Genomic DNA, 22,411 nt, shown 5'->3' on the forward strand with positions numbered 1-22,411 from the left:
ATGGAGATGGAGCTCGGATATACCAAGTACTGTTCTTTCATTTGCAAATACTCAGCCATGCTAAGTAGTCACATTACAGTAGAAGACAGTGGCCAATCTGTAACCAGTTCACTCCCGGGCAGAAAAATGTTGCACCTAAAGCACTTGTGGGCCCTGCAAAGATATTTCTGCCTCCACTTCACATAAAACTCAGACTGATGTAAAATTTTGTGAAAGCAATGACTAAGGAAGCAGAAGGCTTTCGTGGAGACAAATGTTCCCAGGAATGACCGATGCCAAGTTTAAGGAAGGAATTTTTGTAGATCCACAAATCTGACACATCATGGATGACAAGCACTTTGAAGAGCTGCTGGTGGTGCCTGAGAACATGGCTTGGAAATCTTTCAAGGATGTTTCAGAGAACTTCCTTGGCAACTATCGAGCACCAAACTACATCAAATTGGTCGACAACCTTCTTGAAGCTTACAAAGAGATGAAGAGCAACAATGAAAATTCAGTTTCTGCATTCTCGTTTGGATTTCTTCCCTGTAAATCTTGGTGCAGTCAGTGACAAACACGGGAACGGTTTCACCAGGGTATTGCCATGAGGATAAAGTGTTGGAATACTAAGAGCACTGGAACCCATCACTGTGAGCGGACTATTGCCGGACACGAATACGCGACCACCAGACATGGAGTACAAAAGAAAAGCAGCAGCAGAACACTTATTGTTCTGACAAGATTTCCATGTTTCATCATCACTGACACGTCATCTTCTGTTACTCAAATCTCTACATGATACAGGTTATCCCAAATTATATGTCTGCTCAGCTTGTATGGGCTTATCATAATCACCACAAGTATTCAAGGAAGCAAAAACTTCATACTGTATGTGGTCCTCCATGTCCTCTCCCTCACATCTCTCCCCTCCATGTCCCCCTCTCTCTCCTCCATGTCCCTCTCTCTCCTCCATGTCCCCTCCCTCACATCTCTCCCCTCCATGTCCCCCTCTCTCTCCTCCATGTCCCCCTCTCTCCCCTCCATGTCCCTCTCTCTCCTCCATGTCCCCTCCCTCACATCTCTCCCCTCCATGTCCCCCTCTCTCTCCTCCATGTCCCCCTCTCTCTCCTCCATGTCCCTCTCTCTCCTCCATGTCCTCTCCCTCACATCTCTCCCCTCCATGTCCCCCTCTCTCTCCTCCATGTCCCCCTCTCTCTCCTCCATGTCCCTCTCCTCCATGTCCCCTCTCTCCCCTCCGTGTCCCCCTCTCTCTCCTCCATGTCCCCCTCTCTCTCCTCCATGTCTCTCTCCTCCATGTCCCCTCTCTCCCCTCCGTGTCCCCCTCACTCTCCTCTCATTACTTTCCACGATTATCACCTCACGCAATCTCTTATATAGCTCCGCCCACACAGGAGTCTGGTCACATGATCACGACGTCATCGCAGGTCCTTTAGCTGAGCAGTAGATAGTGTACAAGTGTGAAGAGAGAGAGAGAGAGAGACTGAGGGGTAAGAGAGGAGGGGTTTACATGGGACTGTATGTGAGGAGGGGGAGGGAGTGATGTAGTTACATGGGACTGTATGTGAGGAGGGGGAGGGAGTGATGTATTTACATGGGACTGTATGTGAGGAGGGGGAGGGAGTGATGTAGTTACATGGGACTGTATGTGAGGAGGGGGAGGGAGTGATGAAGTTACATGGGACTGTATGTGAGGAGGGGGAGGGAGTGATGTAGTTACATGGGACTGTATGTGAGGAGAGGGAGGGAGTGATGAAGTTACATGGGACTGTATGTGAGGAGGGGGAGGGAGTGATGTAGTTACATGGGACTGTATGTGAGGAGGGGGAGGGAGTGATGTAGTTACATGGGACTGTATGTGAGGAGGGGGAGGGAGTGATGTAGTTACATGGGACTGTATGTGAGGAGGGGGAGGGAGTGATGTATTTACATGGGACTGTATGTGAGGAGGGGAGGGAGTGATGTAGTTACATGGGACTGTATGTGAGGAGGGGGAGGGAGTGATGAAGTTACATGGGACTGTATGTGAGGAGGGGGAGGGAGTGATGTGGTTACATGGGACTGTATGTGAGGAGGGGAAGGGAGTGATGTAGTTACATGGGACTGTATGTGAGGAGGGGGAGGGAGTGATGTAGTTACATGAGACTGTATGTGAGGAGGGGGAGGGAGTGATGTAGTTACATGGGACTGTATGTGAGGAGGGGGAGGGAGTGATGTATTACATGGGACTGTATGTGAGGAGGGGAGGGAGTGATGTAGTTACATGGGACTGTATGTGAGGAGGGGGAGGGAGTGATGTGGTTACATGGGACTGTATGTGAGGAGGGGAAGGGAGTGATGTAGTTACATGGGACTGTATGTGAGGAGGGGGAGGGAGTGATGTAGTTACATGGGACTGTATGTGAGGAGGGGGAGGGAGTGATGTAGTTACATGGGACTGTATGTAAGGAGGGGGAGGGAGTGATGTATTACATGGGACTGTATGTGAGGAGGGGAGGGAGTGATGTAGTTACATGGGACTATGTGAGGAGGGGGAGGGAGTGATGAAGTTACATGGGACTGTATGTGAGGAGGGGGAGGGAGTGATGTGGTTACATGGGACTGTATGTGAGGAGGGGAAGGGAGTGATGTAGTTACATGGGACTGTATGTGAGGAGGGGGAGGGAGTGATGTAGTTACATGGGACTGTATGTGAGGAGGGGGAGGGAGTGATGAAGTTACATGGGACTGTATGTGAGGAGGGGGAGGGAGTGATGTAGTTACATGGGACTGTATGTGAGGAGGGGGGAGGGAGTGATGTAGTTACATGGGACTGTATGTGAGGAGGGGGAGGGAGTGATGTAGTTACATGGGACTGTATGTGAGGAGGGGGAGGGAGTGATGTAGTTACATGGGACTGTATGTGATGAGGGGGAGGGAGTGATGTAGTTGGAGGAGGATAAAGCACTTGGAGCATATTCACACTAGACACTTCTCTTCGGTTTTCTGATGTCTCTCATATTCTGGGGTACAGACCAGGGATTAGCCCCCTGCAGTATTAGTAATGTCTCTCTTGATGTCACTGCTTTATGTAACAGATTTAGTAAACTGTGACATCTCTTTGGATCATTTACAGTACAGAGACTAAGTAGCCTATCGGGCATCAAATCTAGCGGCAGTGATTACTCGGTAATGATGGAGCTACAAATAACCTTCCAGCTGTAGCAGAATCAGTAGAGCGGAGCCTAATAACAGACACTACGGCGCGGTTCACACAGCGGATAATGAAGAGAATTTCCTCCATCATATTTGGCTGTGGGATTGCTGTGACGGAGTGCCGATGCAGAGCGTTGCGTTGCGGCTTTCCTCTGCTGATTAGGCTCAGATAAATGATTGAACAGGACGCAGATTTTTTCCGCTACCTGCTGTAATCTCTGCTCAATTCCTCTGTGGTAAACCTAAAAGCTTGAGTTGGGGGAGGGATGAAAGGGGTTAAAGGTCTCAGGTCTTTATTAATGGGATCTGCACTGAGCTCTCCATTTATTTGGTGGTTTGGGCTCTTGTTCTGTGACTTTTCTTCCTTTAGGGGGCTGTCAGGGGTTTGTAGTTATTTCGTGGTATCTCCTGAGGTTTATATTTAGCCTTGGTTTCTAAGTCACACAGAACATGTGTGAAATAAGCAAGGAACGCCCATCAAGTCCCCCCCAGCACCGCTGACCCCTGACCCCTTTATATCCTTTCTACATTACTGTAATGACATTAGTTGTAGCGGTGATTCCAGTCTGTACATCATATAACCAGTGACCAACTATTCACCTCATGTCCAATGTCTACAAAGAGACCGAACATCATCTACACCCAAATATCTCATCACTATCACATTGTTATCTCCAGTTATTGTATTTTATTTCCATTGTCTCATCTTCTCTCCATTCAGGTTCCTACAATATAGAATCCTCTCAGTATCTTCTATAGAAGAGAATATTCCTGATTGTCCCATCAAGGATGGAAAGAGACAGGAACAAGATGGCGGAAAGTCTATTAAATCTCACCCTAGAGATCATCTACCAGCTTACTGGAGAGGTGAGAGATTCTGATAATGTCATCATGACATCATTCTTTTTTTCAACATTAAAGTTTTATTAAGGATTTTCCAAGGGTTTTACAAAAGGGAAGGTGAGGAGAGGAAAGGCAAGGGAAAATCAGGGAAACAATGGGAAAGAAAAGGGGAAAAGAGGGTCAGGAAAGGGAAACAGGGGGAAGGGGAGGCGGACTTTGACAGAGCAGAGCTACAATGAACAATGCATTTCAGATAATAAGTTAAATGAAGAAAATGCAACAAGAACCGTAATGTGTTATAGTAGCATAACAGAAGGAACAACAATCCACAACATTAAAGTATCAGCTGAGGTTATGCGAGCACCAGAAAGATAAACAACAGGAAAGAAGTCAAGAAATAGGCAGGCATCACACGGGCGAGGAAGGAAAAAGGGCACGAAAGTCAGCAGAGTAGTAAAACATGTTCCACGGTAGCCAGGTCTGATGGTGAAGTCGGTCCTCAGGGCGAAGCATTGCCAGCATGTCCTCCATTGTGCGGATATGGAGGAACTCCTTAAGCCAGGAAAGGAGCGTGGGGGGACTGGGACTTCCACAGCCTCGGGATGATCGAATGAGCAGCTACCAACATAAACCCCAGTAGCTTGCGAATAGGTTTCCGGAATTTACGAGAGAAAAGGGAAAGAAGCAGAGGGGCCGGGTCATCTTCTAAAGCAACACCTGTCACCTGAAAAATAACCCCTCTCACACTATCCCAGAAAGGGCGAAGAAGGGGACATCCCCACCAGATGTGAGCCATCGTGCCGCGATCGATGAGACATCTCCAACACCTATCAGAGGTGGTTGGAAAGATGGTGTGGAGCAGAGTTGGGACCTTGTACCACCTAGAGAGGATTTTATAATTTGTCTCCTGAGCCTTGCAGGAGATAGAGAACTTTTGACACATCTCAAAGGCCGACAACCACACACCCGGCGGGAACACCACCCCCAGCTCCCTCTCCCATCCCCCCACGAAGAGCGGAAAGCCACTCTCCGGCCCCTCTAACAGAAAGTTGTATAGAAGAGAGACCGTATGTTCCGGCCAAGAAGCAGAGAGACAGAGGCGTTCTAAGGGCAGAAGCGGTCTATGGACATCCTGCGACCGCTTCAAGGACAAATAAAAATGGGATAATTGGGAACAGTGCCAATGGGCAGTAACGGAGTCCGGTCTGGGGGCTAAAGTCAACAATTCCGAGCGGGGAAGGAGAGCAGAGGCAGAGGTAACATGCGTAAGCCGAGAAGAGGATGGACAGGGGGGCGACCCAGAAAGGAGGAATTAAACGCTGCTGGAAAGTCGGGGTTGCCCGAGACCGGAGTCAGAGGGCCGTCATTCTGGAAGAGCAATCGCATACCACTATAGATTCGACACACACCCATAGTCTGACTCGCTACAAACGGGAGCAAATAGGGTTTACAGTCCGTCCAAAATTTCCTGTGGAGCCAAGGGAGCGCCGTGAGCGGTATAGGGCTCAAAGACTCTTCTAAGGCAACCCAGAGTTTAGAGCGGGATGAATGGTGCCAGTCAAGAATACGCGTAGCAACTGCCGCAAGGTAATACTTAGAGCAGTCAGGAACTGCCAGGCCTCCTTTCTTTTTGGGCCGGGACAGAGTATTCTGAGCAATGCGAGGGGGTTTAGAAGACCAAATAAATTTACAAAAAGCCTGTTTAACCGCTGTGAAAAAAGATGCTGGGAGAATACAGGGGACCGTTTGGAAAAGGTACAATAGACGGGGGAGAACGTTCATTTTCAGGAGGTTGATGCGCCCCAACCAGGAGAGACCCTTCGCGTCCCAGCGGCCGAGATCAGATCGCAGCGTTCGCAGTAATGGAAGAAAGTTCAATGAGTAGGTGTCTGATAGAAGAGTAGGAAGCTGAACTCCCAGGTATCGGATCGACTTATGGGACCATTGGAAAGGGAAAGAGGCTCGCAGAGAGCTTAGGTCTGTCGCAGACAGGGAAATATTAAGCATGGAGTTTTTAGAGAGATTTATCTTATAGTTGCTATAAGAGCTGTAAATGTCAATTTCCTTAAGAATAGATGGAAGAGACGTAAGGGGCTGTGTGACAAAGAGGAGGACATCGTCAGCGAATGCGGAAACTTTTAAGTGTAGGTCACCTGTTTGCAAGCCATTAATGTCAGGGTTCTGCCTAATCGCCACCAAGAGGTGTTCCATGACCAGGGCGTATAATAGAGGGGACAAGGGGCAGCCCTGACGTGTACCATTGTAGACAACAAAGGGAGAGGAAAGAGAGCCATTGATTCGAACCCGTGCCTCAGGGGAGCTATAAAGAGCTCGAATGCGAGTAAGCATAGACGGGCCAAGTCCTAATTGAAGAAGCGTGGCCTCCAGGAACCTCCAGTCCACCCTGTCGAAGGCCTTCTCTGCGTCCAAGGATAGAAGTAACATAGGCGTATGTGAGCGCTGAGCATGACGGATGGCGGAGAAGGCCTTCAGGGTATTGTCACGAGCCTCCCTACAGGGGATAAAGCCCACCTGATCCGGGTGAACAAGATCCCCCATGTGCGGGCTAAGTCGGTTGGCTATCAGTTTGGCATATAATTTCGCATCAGTATTAAGAAGGGAGATAGGCCTATAGCTGGAACAGAGGGTATGATCCTTGCCCTCCTTAGGCAGGACGGTAATGTGCGCTTGGAGAAAGGGGAAGGGCGTATCAGAAGAGACCGAGTTGAAAGCGCATAGAAGAGGCAGGAGCAGTTCAGCTTTAAGAGTTTTATAAAACCGAGCCGTGTAGCCATCGGGGCTGGGGCTCTTACCTCCTGGGAGAGATGAAATACCCGCCTCCAATTCCTGTTCCGTGAACGGGGCCTCAAGCAGAGCCGCGTCATCACGTGATAAGGACGGCAAAGCGGTCGCCGCCATATATTGCGCTAATGTAAGAGCAGAAGGCGAAGGGGAGTGAGAGGATCCGGGAGGAGAAAGATGATAGAGGGAGCTATAATAGTCCGAAAAGGCGGAGGCAATGTCAGAAGTGATATGCGTGATGGAGCCCAACTGTTTCTTAATGGCCAAAACGTGGGAAGCGGCACGGCGATCACGTACAGCTCTCGCAAGAAAGCGTCCCGCCTTGTTTCCCCATTCGTAGAAAGAGCGCTGCCCCAGCTGACGTAACCTCTGCTGTCCACGCTCACGCATAGATTTTATTTCCTGACGCGTGGCCGTCAAGGCGGCCAACGTCGATTGTTGAAGGGATTGTTTGTGCTGGGCCTCTAAGGCCGCCAAATCAGACAAGAGTGAGCGGAGTCTCAAACCTGCCTCCCTCTTCAGGCGCGCCCCGTGCTTCATCAAGACCCCACGAAGTACACACTTCAGGGCCTCCCACTGGATAGGGGGGGAGGTAACATCGTTCGCGTGGTCCTGAAAAAAGTGAGAGGTGGAGAGTTTCAGATCGGCTAAGCATTGAGCATAAAGAAGCAGAGATTCGTTCAGTCTCCAGGTATTAGAACGAGGACACAAGGACGGGGGGCGAAAAGAGAAGGAAACAGGAGCATGGTCAGAGAGGAAAGTCAAGCCAATTGTGGAAGTGTTAACGAACAAAAGGAGATCATGAGAGAGGAAGACATAGTCAATCCTACTATAAGAATTATGCAGAGGCGAGAAAAAGGAATAGTCTCTATCTAGAGGATGGAAGATGCGCCAGACGTCACACAAGAGCATAGAGTTTAGGAGCCTTCTAACCTTATTAATGGCACCATAAGAAAGTTGGGACCTGCCCGAGGAAGTATCTAATAAGGGGTTGAGGGCAAGATTGAAGTCCCCACACACAATCAAATGGCCTTTAGCGAAATCTTGGAGGGTCGCAAGGGTAGATAAAAGAAAAGGGACCTGATCAGTATTAGGGGCATATATATTAGCTATAGTATACAGTACCCCAGAAATTTCGCAGATCAAAATAAGAACCTGGCATTTACATCAGACAAAGAATCTAGGTCCTTGATCGGTAAATTCTTATGAAAGAAGACCGCTACACCCCTGACCTTACTTTGTTGGCTACTACTGTGGAACCAAAGCGGAAAGTACCGATTCTTGATCGTCGGAACACGATCGGACAGAAAGTGTGTCTCCTGGAGGCACAGAATCTGCACTTTGCGCTTATGTGCATCATACAGAATTTGCGAGCGTTTCTCCAGGACATTAAGTCCTTTGACATTGAAAGATGATACAGAGATATCCGCCATCTCAAGGGGGAGAGGAAGGAGGGAACGGGAGACGGATCAACAGAATAGAGCAACCAGAAAAGGTCAAAAATAACAACAGATAAAACAGGAGGGGGGGGGGGACAAACAAGAAAAGGGTTCTGGAGTTACCCTCAGAGGGAACTAAGAGGGACGGAGCACAGGTCTGCAACGGGCCCCGCACTGCAGGGACCAAACTATGCAGGGACGAGGAAGACAAGACGCAAGCCAAAGTGTAGGAGGAGGAAAGCAATCAGAAGAAAGAGAGAAATATAGACGAAGAAAAGTCAAGAGTCAGAAAAGGAAAGAGAAAGAGCAAAAGAACAATCCAGAGCATGAATACTCCGACACACGAAATTTGCAACAGAACTTATAGAGCAATAAAAACAGTGCAATAACAGTACTGAAGACATGAAAAAACGCAGACATGGGCAATAATAGACACATTGCAATGTAACTGCAAAACAACCAGAGAACAGAAATGGACAAGGAGTCTGCCAGTAAAGAGGAAGACAGCAATCACAAAGCAGTGCGGTCAGTGCGGTAGCATCCGGGCCGAAGAGGACCGCCGTCCGCGTTGGGATCTCTGAGAGCGGGGCAGGTCCCCGGGATGATGATCAGCCGCATCCCATTGTAAGAGAGGAGGGCCAGTGTGATTAGGATCAGCCAAAAGTGAAGACCAGTCCGGTAACTGCAGAGAGGGAAGATTCAGGACTCGGAGGAAGGTCGGTAGGTCAGCCGGATGGGCCAGTGAAAGGATACGGTCCCGGTGGCGAACCTGGAGAGTGGAAGGGAAGCCCCAGCGGTATGGAATCTTACGGTCCTGTAGGATGGACAGAAGAGGCTTCATGGCAGAGCGTTGACGCAGGGTATATCTAGAGAGATCTGGGAAAATAGACAAATCATGGCCCTCAAAGGGCACGGTGCGACTGTTGCGGACCTTCTGCATAATCTCCTCTTTGACAGCATAAAAATGGATTCTGCATATCACGTCTCGGGGTTTAGAGTCATCAGAGCTGCGAGGGCGTAGCGCCCGGTGAGCACAGTCCATTTCAATAGGAGAGCCAGGCGGGCGCCCAAGCAGAGAGTTAAACAATCCGGTAAGTGTAGGAACCAGGTCAGCCGTTGGAACAGACTCAGGGAGGCCGCGTATACGTATATTGTTGCGGCGGTTACGATTTTCAATGTCATCCATGTGGGAGATCAAATTGCGCAACTGAGAAGAATGAGCATCAGAATCCTGCTGCAGGGTATCAATAGAGGAAGAAGCTACAGACTTAAAGTCCTCCAAGGCCTGCACCCTTTGTTGCAGATCCGAAATGTCAGATTTCACAGCACGTAAATCATGGCGCCAGGCGCGCTTTAGGTCAGAAGCAAGACTGTCCATATCTCTCCTTCTCAGGGCTAGCAGAGCTTGCAGCTCCGGGTGTTTCTGTAAAGTAAGAGCGGCTTCATCGGGGGGGGGGGGGAGATGGGAGACAAAAGAAGGGGCATCTGCCCGTAGGGCCGCAGGAGTAGGAGCAGGCCGGGAGGGCCTCTTGCAGGTTTCAGGAGGCCAGAAATCTTCATCAGAGGAGGCACCATCAGAGGGCGACTGGGGGCTCCGCTGAGCAGGATGTGGAGTATGGAGGAAGGTCTTCTTATGTGGGGGGCTAGCACCCCAGTCAGCGGGGTCAGAGGGGCCAGCATGCGGGGGGGAGACCTGTCTCAATTGAGGGGGGGTATGCAGGAAGGACCCAGGGGTACCAGCAGCTGCCTCACTCTGGGAGGGTGCAAAGGTCTCTGCTAATGCATCTGCTCCCTGCTGGGGAGCAGTTGGGGAAACGGCCATGTCCAGGGCTGTATTCCCCTTAGAATAGGACGTGTGATGCGGCTGTACCTGGGGGAGTCCCGACGTCACAGCAGAGGGATCCGTACTTGCAGGAGCCAGTGCGCGGGCGTCCTGAGTGAGGGGAGAGCCGCCGCCATGTTCCGGAGCCTGGCGCGCAGGAAGAGAGGATGCAGAAGATGGCGGCCCTCCAGCATTGTAGGCCGCAGCGTCCAGGGTCCTGCGCCGCGAGGGGCGAAGAAGTCTGGGATGGAGCTCTCCGTGTGCACGGAGATAAGAGGAGTCTCCCTGTGTCTCTGGGAGCGAGTTTTGCCCATCGTGGAGGGTACTGCACCGGTGGATGTCGGAGCCTGAAGTGGAGCTCAGATCACAGGCGTCCGCTCGCGTGCATGCCTAGCCACGCCCCATGACATCATTCTTATCTATAGTAATAACAGATGATAGGACTGGAGAGGTGATGGACTCTGGACATGTATGTAGTGAGATTTATTAATGTGTCTCCCCATATCCAGGATTACACAGTAGTGAAGAAGACCTCTAGTGGGCGCTGTCAGGCTCCTCTGTATGAAAGATGGAGAGGAACTTGGAACCAAATCCTGGAACATCCACCTCTTTCATTGATACTCAAGGAGTTCAATGGACAGAAGATCCTAGAACTCACCAACAAGATGCTGGAGCTGCTGACTGGAGAGGTGACACTGCTGGGAATGCTGGGACATTATACAGTAACTGGAGGGGTCGGGGTGATGACTGTATCATTGTGTTGTCAGGTTCCTATAAGGTGTCAGGATGTCGCTGTCTATTTCTCCATGGAGGAGTGGGAGTATTTAGAAGGACACAAGGATCTGTACAAGGAGGTGATGATGGAGGACCACCAGCCCCTCACATCAGCAGGTAATAGACATGACTATATACACATGGACTTCCATTATTTGTATCTACAGAATGAATTCAGTCCCTGTCTGTGTTTCCTACAGGTAGATCCAGTAAGAGGACAACACCGGAGAGATGTCCCAGTCCTCTTCTTCCACAGGATGATCAGGTAGATGGAGATATTTCCTATGATAACTTGAATATGACAAAAGTAATAATAACCAAACTACATGCTGACAAACCACAAAACTTCTGGGAGAATGTCCTATGGACAGATGAGACAAAAATTGAACTTTTTGGCAAGGTACATCAGCTCTATGTTCACAGACAGAAAAATGAAGCGTATCTTGAAAAGAACAGTGTCCCTACTGTGAAACATGGAGTAGGCTCTGTTATGTTCTGGGACTGCTTTGCTGCATCTGGTACAGGGTGTCTTGAATCTGTGCAGGGTACAATGAAATCTCAAGACTATCAAGGGATTCTAGAGAGAAATGTGCTGCCCAGTGTCAGAAAGCTTGGTCTCAGTCGCAGGTCATGGGTCTTGCAACAGGATGATGACCCAAAACACACAACTAAAAACACCCAAGAATGGCTAAGAGGAACTGGCCTTCTATGAGCCCGGACCTAAATCCTATGGAGCATCTTTGGAAGGAGCTGAAACATGGGGTCTGGAAAAGGCTAAACCTGAGACATCTGGAGCAGTTTGCTCAGGAGGAGGCCAAAATACCTGCTGAAAGGGGCAGAAGTCTCACTTACCGTTACAAGAATCGTGTGATTGCAGCGATTGCCTCAAAAGGTTGTGCGACAAAATATTAAGTTACAGGAACCGTCATTTCTGTCCAGGCCGTGTCATGAAGTTTTTTTGTTTTTTTTTTATTTTGTTGAAGCGAAAAGCAAAGTCTGACTTTCATTTGTTCATTTTCATAGAATTCTTATTTATTATCACTTTTGTGAAATTCAAGTTATTTCTGTGACCATTGTGGGGTTTTCTTTCATTAAACGAGGGAGCCAACAATTTTGTCCACGTGTGTATGCCCAGCTTCTAAGTGACTGGCAGATATATCCTGCTGTCGGGACATTTTGGTCATCATACTGATGAATGATCTGTTCTGGTCATCTAGAATATTCCCTGTTTGGTTATTCTTCAATATTTATTTTACAGATTTTCCATCAGAATAAAGATCTGAACAATGTTTTGGCCGTAACAATAAAAGAAGAGCCCTCTGTGAGAGGTGACAAGGAGCGTGAGGAGGACATTCCTACAGCTAGCCACTTAGGTGAGTAGTCGCCACTGAATAAAGCACAGAAGATTCAGAGGTTTTACTCATTCAGTGACTGCAACATTTTTTAGTGGGTGATTGGTGGTGGTCCAACCAAGCGATCAGGTGAATGAAGTAGGATCCCATGACAGAAGACAGCAACGGACATTCATAATAGTAATGTGAACCAAGGCTAAAACAAGAAAATATATAGAATATTACATCTTCTAATCCAGCCTTAGAGCCCCCTGAAATGACCAAGTGTTTTCACGGCCTTTCTGCAGTCCAAATCTGATAGACTGTCTACGACCTATTGAAATCAAAGGAGACATACTCGCTTCGGTTTTTCATGTGGATCTTAGAACATGTTCTCTTTTGATAGGATCCTTTACGATTCCTCACCGAGCATTACATTAGAAAAGAGTGAAGACTGACACACCGAAACATGTAGGAATGAGTATGCTGGCTTACATCATGAGCTACTCGTCCGTGCTCTGAGGTCCACTGTTAGATTGTCATCTGTTTTGATACCAAGCACTTAGTAGATAATTGAATTTTGTTATAAGTATTTCAAATTGTATGGACATTGTTACATAGAAATTTTCTAAAATATCAGTATAATTTTTAACGTTATGTTATGTAAAAATAATATATTTCTCTTATTGTTGACAGATGACTGTAACGGGAACTCAGAGGGATATCTGATATCTACAAATTATATAGCCAAGGATATACCCTCAGCCCTTCATAACCAAGATCTATCTGATCCTATTATATACGTCCAATGTTCTGATCCATCACAGACTGCAAAGCAAAATAAAAGTCACAGAAGGAGAGAACAACAAATAGCTCATATAAGAGAGAAGACGTTTTCATGTTCGGAATGTGGGAAATGTTTCAGACAGAAATCAGATCTTGTAAGACATCAGAGAAGTCACACAGGAGAGAAGCCATTTTCATGTCCAGAATGTGGAAAATGTTTTAACCAAAAATCAGATCTTGTAAGACATCAGAGAAGTCACACAGGAGAGAAGCCATTTTCATGTCCAGAATGTGGGAAATGTTTTACCCAGAAATCATGTCTTGCTATACATCGTAGAATTCATACAGGAGAGAAGCCATTTTCATGTACGGAATGTGGGAAATGTTTCACCCAGAAAACAGGTCTTGATGAACATCGTAGAACTCATACAGGAGAGAAGCCATTTTCATGTCCAGAATGTGGCAAATCTTTTACCCAGAAATCAGGTCTTGATGAACATCGTAGAATTCACACAGGGGAGAAGCCATTTTCATGTTCAGAATGTGGGAAATCTTTTACCCAGAAATCATGCCTTTCTACACATCGTAGAATTCACACAGGGGAGAAGCCATTTTCCTGTACAGAATGTGGTAAATGTTTTTCCCATAAATCTCCACTTGAGACACATCGTAGAATTCATGCAGGAGAGAAGCCATTCTCATGTCCAGAATGTGGGAAATGTTTTATCCAGAAGTCAGGACTTGCTATACATCGTAGAACTCACACCGGGGAGAAGCCATTTTCATGTACCGAATGTGGGAAATGTTTTATCCAAAAATCACATCTTGCTATACATCGTAGAATTCACATGGGGTAAAAGTAATTTTCAAGTTTAGGATGTCAGACTTTTCAAGCGGACAGAAAAAACCTACATGTCGGGTCTTGCTGTCCGCTTGAAAAGTCGGACATCTTTAGGAACGGACACTTATGGACAGGCATGGAGTGTAAAACAACGCACCCGATCTCCATTTAAATGTATGAAAAATGTCACGGACACAGCTAGTGTCCGCTGCTAATGTCCATGCAAGATTTTGAACGGACATTAGCAGCAGACACTACCTGTCGGACACTGACGGTAGTGTGAATGCTCCCTTACTGAAGCACAAAATTGGTTTTGTAACCTCACTGAGATTTGAACTTCATAGCCAGGTGTATCCAATCATGAGAAAAGGTATTTAAGGTGGCCAATTGCAAGTTGTTCTCCTATTTGAATCTCCTCTGAAGATCATTGGCTACTCAAAACAACTCTCAAATGATCTGAAAACAAAGATTGTTCAACATAGTTGTTCAGGGGAAGGATACAAAAAGTTGTCTCAGAGATTTAACCTGTCAGTTTCCACTGTGAGGAACATAGTAAGGAAATGGAAGACCACAGGGACAGTTCTTGTTAAGCCCAGAAGTGGCAGGCCAAGAAAAATATCAGAAAGGCAGAGAAGAAGAATGGTGAGAAGAGTCAAGGACAATCCACAGACCACCGCCAAAGAGCTGCAGCATCATCTTGCTGCAGATGGTGTCACTGTGCATTGGTCAACAATACAGCGCACTTTGCACATGGAGAAGCTGTATGGGAGAGTGATGAGAAAGAAGCCGTTTCTGCAAGCATGCCACAAACAGAGTCGCCCGAGGTATGCAAAAGCACATTTGGACAAGCCAGCTTCATTTTGGAAGGTCCTGTGGACTGATGAAACAAAGATTGAGTTGTTTGGTCATACAAAAAGGCGTTATGCATGGCGTCCAAAAAAAACTGCATTCCAAGAAAAACACTTGCTACCCACTGTAAAATTTGGTGGAGGTTCCATCATGCTTTGGGGCTGTGTGGCCAATGCCGGCACTGGGAATCTTGTTAAAGTTGAGGGTCACATGGATTCCACTCAGTATCAGCAGATTCTTGAGAATAATCTTCAAGAATCAGTGGCGAAGTTGAAGTTACGCCAGGAATGGATATTTCAGCAAGACAATGATCCAAAACACCGCTCCAAATCCTCAGGCATTCATGCAGAGGAACAATGACAATATTCTGGAATGGCTATCCCAGTCCCCAGACCTGAATATCATTGAACATCTGTGGGATGATTTGACAGCGGGCTGTCCATGGTCGGCCACCATCAAACTGAACTGAACTTGAATTGTTTTGTAAAGAGGAATGGTCCAAAATCCCTTCATCCAGGATCCAGGGACTGATTAAAAGCTACAGGAAGCAACTAGAGGCAAAAGGAGGAGCTACTAAATATTAATGTCACTTTTCTGTTGAGGTGCCCATACTTTTGCATCGGTCAAATTTTGGTTTAATGCATATCGCACATTTTCTGTTAGTACAATAAACCTCATTTCAATCCTGAAATATTACTGTGTCCATCAGTTATTAGATAGATCAAACTGAAATGGCTGCTGCAAACACCAAAATATTTAGAACTAAAAATGATTAAGATTAATAGGGGGGCCCAAATTTTTTCATAGGACGGTAACCTAGAATATCTGGCTGCTACCCTTAATAATACAGTGGAGGCTTACCAGTCCATTTGGTCCCTGTGGAACACGTATTATATCCTTCATAGTCTCTGATCTCTTTCTCCCTCCCGACCCCTCTTGTTATCTTTGTCTATTGGTGTTTGTGTTTAGTGTTCTTGTTCCCCCTTATCTGTGATTGTTCTTGATTGCCATCTGTTCTGTTTTTTTGTGATTTTTTTTCTTGTTATTCTGTTAAAATATATAAAATCCAATTAAAAACTACAGTTTAAAAAGAATGTGGGAGAAGAGCAGCGTTGCTTTAGGTTTTGGTGGCACCATCAGTAGCCGCAGGATTGTTGTACTTATTGAGAAGGAAGATGAATATTTTGATTATTTACCTGGCCCATCTCGGTACCTGGAGGATATTGCATTTAAGACAGGCTTCTGTGTGTTCCTCCTTCTACAAGACAGGTAATTTACTGAAGGGCCTTTCTGGACTGTCAACCATGTCTAATTCAATTTCTTCACTGACACATAATCCTGGTAGTGATGTAGCACCTGGTGAGAAATATATTTCTCCTAGTCATAGTCTTCCTCCTATTTTGATGAGAACAGTCAGCATTGTGTGCAAGCAGAGGGGGAAGACTTGAATCCTGTTGGTGGTGGAAGTAGTAGTGGCATGGGGCGGGATACTACTACATCTGGTTCTCACAGCATTGATGGTTTATAAGAAACAAGGATATACTAAAACTTAACTTTTATTAATAACAATAAATAATGAAAAACTAAACATGTGGACGTCCACTACTCAAAAATGAAATGTGGTCAATGATTTGTGAGGATCTCCTCTACAGACTGCAGAGGTGAGTTAAACCTGCAGTTTCTGGGAACTCTGATGGTGAGCTCCTGTACTGATAGTAACTGCACCGCAACTGACTGAGTCCGGCTATATAAAGGAGCCAGACCCAATGTAAGTGATGCCACCTCCCCCTGACGCAGCATGCCGGAGAGCCAATCAGAACACAACGGTGCGCCCGGCCCACAGCCAACCCCCAGAGGGAGTGTGCGGCCCAGATATAAACAAAAGACACGTACATAGCTACCACCCAGAGGATAGATCACGAACCCTCTGTAAATGAATAGGTCAAAATACATATGATCATCATAGAAGAGGAATAATCGTAATCGGCAAGACGAAATGAACACTCCCCTTTCCCGATATGTTTGATAACAAAAACAGAAGCGCGATAACACACCCGCATCTTCTATTAAAGGAGATGTAGATATTTTATGGATAATACCAAGTCAAATTAAATCGCCATATCTTAATGGTTGATGCTCAACCTGTTTACCCCTTCAGGCAGTGGTTAGATTGTACCGCCATATATTAATATAACTCTAGGCTCACATTGCCATTCAATAAACCGTGTCATTACACATAGTGACATATAAAGGCAATGAAAGTCCTATCAATCACCATGGCTTGCTACAAACGAAATACAATGAAACATCATATAGCACCACAATGCGGGAATTAACCCATAGTTAAATAGGGCCAATTGTAGATCGACAATAATAAAGATCTGACTCAATAGATATATGTGAATAATCAGAACCCACCCAATACGTAGCCCATAACACCCTACATAGGGCAATAACTACTGATAAATGTAAAAAACAATCCTACCTCCCTATGAGGATTATGCATCTGTCATGTAAAAAACCCTCCCAAAGTAGATCCCTGACCAAAACCATGTGTCAGGTGTAAATGTAACTCCCAAAAAGGGAACCAAGTCAAAAAGGGAAAAAAACAAAAGCAAACTACCAACCGGTGGGTCTATAAACTTGGCCAGTCACATCAAACAATAAATGGGGCGTTGTTTAGTCCCTTGGGTTTAACACAGTCGAAGCAAAAAATCCACTGTGCTTCTTTTTGTAGGATAGTCTTATCCCAGTCTCCCCCACTGGGTGACTTACGGACCCACTCCGTACCCTGAAACCGCAACGACGATGGATCTCCCCCATGTTTGTCCTAATAGTGACGGCTAAGCGGACGTTCTTCTCTTCTCATGATGTAACCAACATGGTCAAGAATTCTACTAGGCTCTATATGCTTTAGTTCGGAATTCATGCAGCGTACTTATTGTGTGTACAGAATGAATTCAGTCCCTGTTTGTGTTTCCTACAGGTAGATCCAGTAAGAGGACAACACCGGACAGATGTCCCAGTCCTCTTCTTCCACAGGATGATCAGGTAGATGGAGATATTCCCTATGATGTGTAGACGGGCTGTGAAGTCCTTGTGGTCAGTCTTGGGTTATCCAGCAGTATTGGATGTGGTCCTTAGGATGCTGCCAGTGTATTGGAGGGGTCTGGCCCCTGAAGTCTTGCCAACTATGTGTTGGGAGGATGGGAGATGCCCCTGGAGTGCTGTGGAACCATGAACCTACCTATAGTAACTACAGAATATACTCAGACCATGAACCTACCTATAGTAATACAGAATATACTTAGACCATGATCCTACCTATAATAATACTGTAACATCTCTGCCTGTTTGGGTCTCTGCGCCACCCTCTGCTCGCGTGCTGCAGCACAGGAGGAGTGTATATTTTGATAATTTGCTTAAAGTTTTTAGTTGCACTATGTGAACACGGCTCTAGTTCTGTGATTGTATTTGCACCACACCCGTCTTCTGCCCTTGTTGCCTCTGTCCATTAAGTGGTTACATTTTGTCTTGCCTGTGATTGACAACCTGCCTTCCTGTCAGGTTCAGGGTGGGTTCTTCCTCCCCTATTTAGTCTTTGCTCACATTCACACTCATTTGTTGTTGTCCGACTTGTCTGCGTTTTGTGTCTCACATATACAGGAAGGGACCGTCTTCGTGGTTGCCGCCTATTACGTAGAATAGGGCCTGGCAATAGGAAAGGACAGTGGGGGGCTTCAGCTTAGGGCTCACTGTCCCTTGTGCCCCTTCCTCCAGGGTTCACCAGCAGCTACTGGGGAATTGCTGTCCTAGCAATTCCATAACAAATACAGAATATACCCAGACTATGAACCTACGTATAGTAACTACAGAGTACACCAAGACCATGAACCTACCTATAGTAACTACAGAGTACACCCAGACCATGGACCTACCTATAGTAACTACAGAGTACACCAAGACCATGGACCTACCTATAGTAACTACAGAATACACCCAGACCATGAACCTACCTATAGTAACTACAGAGTACACCCAGACCATGAACCTACCTATAGTAACTACAGAATACACCCAGACCATGGACCTACCTATAGTAACTACAGAGTACACCAAGACCATAGACCTACCTATAGTAACTACAGAATACACCCAGACCATGAACCTACCTATAGTAACTACAGAATATACCCAGACCATGAACCTACCTATAGTAACTACAGAGTACACCCAGACCATGAACCTACCTATAGTAACTACAGAATACACCCAGACCATGGACCTACCTATAGTAACTACAGAATACACCCAGACCATGGACCTACCTATAGTAACTACAGAGTACACACTTGTTTATTTTCACTAGGTAAACCAATATAACAACCCAAAATGTGGAAATAAACATTTCTGACACACACACAAAAAAAAATCAGTGACCAATATAGCCACTTTTCTCTACGATGACACTCAAAAGCCTTCCATCCATAGATTCTGTCAGTTGCTTGATCTGCTTACGATCCACGTTGTATACAGCAGCCACCACGGCCTCCCAGACACTGTTACGAGAGGTGGACTGTTTTCCCTCCCTGTAGATCTCACATTTTATGAGGGACCGCAGGTTCTCTGTGGGGTTCAGATCAGGTGAACAAGGCGGCCATGTCATTATTTTTTCTTCTTTCAGACCTTTACTGGCCAGCCACGCTGTGGAGTATTTGGATGCATGTGATGGAGCATTGTCCTGCATGAAAATCAAATAGCGACTTCTTCCTGTACCACTGCTTGAAGAAGGTGTCTTCCAGAAACTGGCAGTAGGTCTGGGAGTTGAGCTTCACTCCTTGCTCAACCTGAAAAGGTCCCACAAGTTCATCTTTGATGATACCAGCCCATACCAGTACCCCACCTCCACCTTGTTAGCATCTGGGTCGGAGTGGAGCTCTCTGCCATTTACTGATCAGCCTCGGGCCCATCCATCTGGCCCATCAAGAGTCACTTTCATTTCATCAGTCCATAAAACCTTAGAAAAATCAGTCTTAAGATATTTCTTGGCCCAGTCTTGACGTTTTATCATATGTTTCTTGCTCAAAGGTGGTCGTTTTTCAGCCTTCCTTACCTTGGCCATGTCCCTGAGTATCACACACCTTGTGCTTTTTGATACTCTAGTAACGTTGTAGCTCTGACATATGTCAAAACTGGTGGCAAATGGCATCTTGGCAGCTTCACGCTTGATTTTCCTCAACTCATGAGCAGTTATTCAGCACCTTTCTTTTTCAACACGCTTCTTGCGACCCTGTTGGCTATTTGCCATGAAACGCTTGATTGTTCGGTGATCACGCTTCAAAACTTTTGCAAATTCAAGACTGCTGCATCTCTCTGCAAGACAGCTCACAATTTTTGACTTTTCAGAGTCTGTCAAATCTCTCTTCTGACTCATTTTGCGAAAGGAAAGGAAGTTGCCTAATAGTTAAGCACACCATATATAGGGTGATGATGTCATTAAACCACACCCCTCCTCATTACAAAGATGCAAATAACCTAATTTACATAATTGGTAGTTGGCTTTCAAGCCTATACAGTTTGGAGCAGGACAACATATATAAAAAGATGATGTGATCAAAATACTCATTTGCCTAATAATTCTGCACACAGTGTATAGTAACTACAGAACACACCCAGAACATGAACCTACCTATAACAATTACAGAGTACACCCAGACAGTGGTGTAACTAGGAATGGTGGGGCCCCATGGCGAACTTTTGACATGCCACCCCCCCTTCCTGACCGACACCAAAGACCTTGACCGGCCAACCGCCCGCCGCATTTCTGCATGTTCTATTATGCCCCATATTGGCCCCTACACACAGTATTATGCCCCATAGTGGCCCCTGCACACAGTATTATGCCCCATAGTGGCCCCTGCACACAGTATTATGCCCCATAGTGGCCCCTGCACACAGTATTATGCCCCATAGTGGCCCCTGCACACAGTATTATGCCCCATAGTAGCCCCAGTACACAGTATTATGCCCCATAGTAGCCCCTACACACCCTATTATGCCCCATAATGAACACCCATGAACAATTATTATACTCTGGGGTCTTTTCAGGCCCCAAAGTATAATAATCGGAGACTCAGAGGAGGATACAAACATAAAAAAACACTGTTACTTACTTGTCTCTGGCTCCACTGCAGTCTTCGGTGGTGTTGGTCATCTTTAATGATGTACGGACATCACATGACTTGGGACCCAAGTCCCGGTCAAGTGACGTCAGAGAACTAGGCCTGATGCCTGTATGGAGCATGGAGAGGTAAGTAACGGTGTTTGTTATCTTCGTTTACCTCTCCCGGGCCTCCGATCATTATACTCATGGGGTCTGAAAAGACCCCTGAGTAGAATAATATTGTTTGTGTGGGCCCGTGGCGTCACTTACCGATCCCGGCCCCTGCCAGGATTGGTAAGTAAATAGGACCTGTCAGGGCTGGTTTTAGACAAAGTGGGGTCCTGAACAAAATTAAAAGTTGGGGCCCCAATTGTTTAAAGATTGTACCTACTACATAGTCATCTAACCAATGAGGCCAATCAGGGGCCACAACAGCCTAAAGAAAGGAACTGGGATGCCTTACATACGTCACTTGTGACATCACGTGTCATTTCAATTGGCTGCTGTTTGGCCTCAGCAGTCAGGTGTGGCAAGGACTTCTGCCAGAAAAAGCCCCCACCACTGGACCAGACAGCCACGGGAGACATCGGGGACAGGCGAGTATGGGTTTTCAATTTCTTATTTTTCACCTTCACTGACCTTCTTGCAGAAAAGTAATACCTGGGCAACCCTGTTAAAGGGTCTGTATATTTGAATAACATGTTTTTTGATATTCATATGCCTGAATAGCCTTTAAAAAGCTTGTGCTCTGAAAACTCCTCCTCCTCTCTCTCTCTGTAACCGCCTTCAGCGTCTCTCATCTCACTACTGTACATTGAAATGTTGGGAACGCTACTGCACATGCCTGAGCGCCATTTTCTTGTGGACAGTGGAAGAAAGCGTACAAGAAATGGTGATAAGAGACACTAGAGGCGGTTACTGGGAGGAGGAATTTTTGGAGCGCAAGCTAAAGACAGGGTGGTTTGAAGGTATGACACAGAGGAGTGCACAGAGGCTTGGAGGAACGCCCAGGATGCACAGACAGGCTCATTTACATATCGGTTTTACTGGTATGTAATAAAAACGGGGTGGTGTTGAGTCTTTTAAAAAAAAAAAAAGAGTAGCAGCATCTGAATAGCCTTTATAAAGGCCATTCAGGCATATGAATATCAAAAAACATGTTATTCCCATGATAGAGCCCCTTTAACATCTCAATATACAGAGACCCGGTTCACATCTGCATTTGGGCCATTCTGTTCCCTGATCTGCATGAAATATACGGAGAGAAAACTCCTACAAGCAGCTCTTTTCTCCACATTTTTCATACGGAGACCACAAGGACCCCATTATAATTTATGGGGCCCGCGGGTCTCCTGAAGGTAACCGCTTTTTAATACGTATAGGTTTCCATTTGGAGAGATCCCAAGCAGACTTCCCAAACAGAAACCTGAATGCAGATGTGAACCGGGCCTAAGCATCACATTATAAAATACAATTCTAGTATGTATAATGGTAAACATGTATAGAAGCAAATACAGATAGATAGACATACATTGATATGCTGTATATACTGTAAGCAGATGGCTGGTC

The 22,411-nt window shown here is 46.2% G+C and overlaps 2 protein-coding genes across 2 annotated transcripts in view; one reads left to right on the top strand and one right to left on the bottom strand.

Moving 5' to 3' along the window:
* LOC142189903 (uncharacterized) overlaps positions 1-15,314 on the top strand; it is a 490,808-nt gene extending 475,494 nt beyond the window's left edge. Inside the window, exon 8 of the mRNA XM_075262259.1 lies at positions 13,152-15,314. Coding sequence (XP_075118360.1) covers positions 13,152-13,846 — 695 coding nt within the window. The 3' untranslated portion in view covers positions 13,847-15,314. The remainder of the gene's footprint in view (positions 1-13,151) is intronic.
* LOC142189591 (uncharacterized) overlaps positions 1-22,411 on the bottom strand; it is a 308,382-nt gene that overhangs the window by 243,580 nt on the left and 42,391 nt on the right. The gene's annotated exons all lie outside the window — the stretch shown is intronic.

This window comes from Leptodactylus fuscus, chromosome 1 (genome assembly GCF_031893055.1).
Source record: "Leptodactylus fuscus isolate aLepFus1 chromosome 1, aLepFus1.hap2, whole genome shotgun sequence".
In the NCBI taxonomy this organism is placed as follows: domain Eukaryota; kingdom Metazoa; phylum Chordata; class Amphibia; order Anura; family Leptodactylidae; genus Leptodactylus; species Leptodactylus fuscus.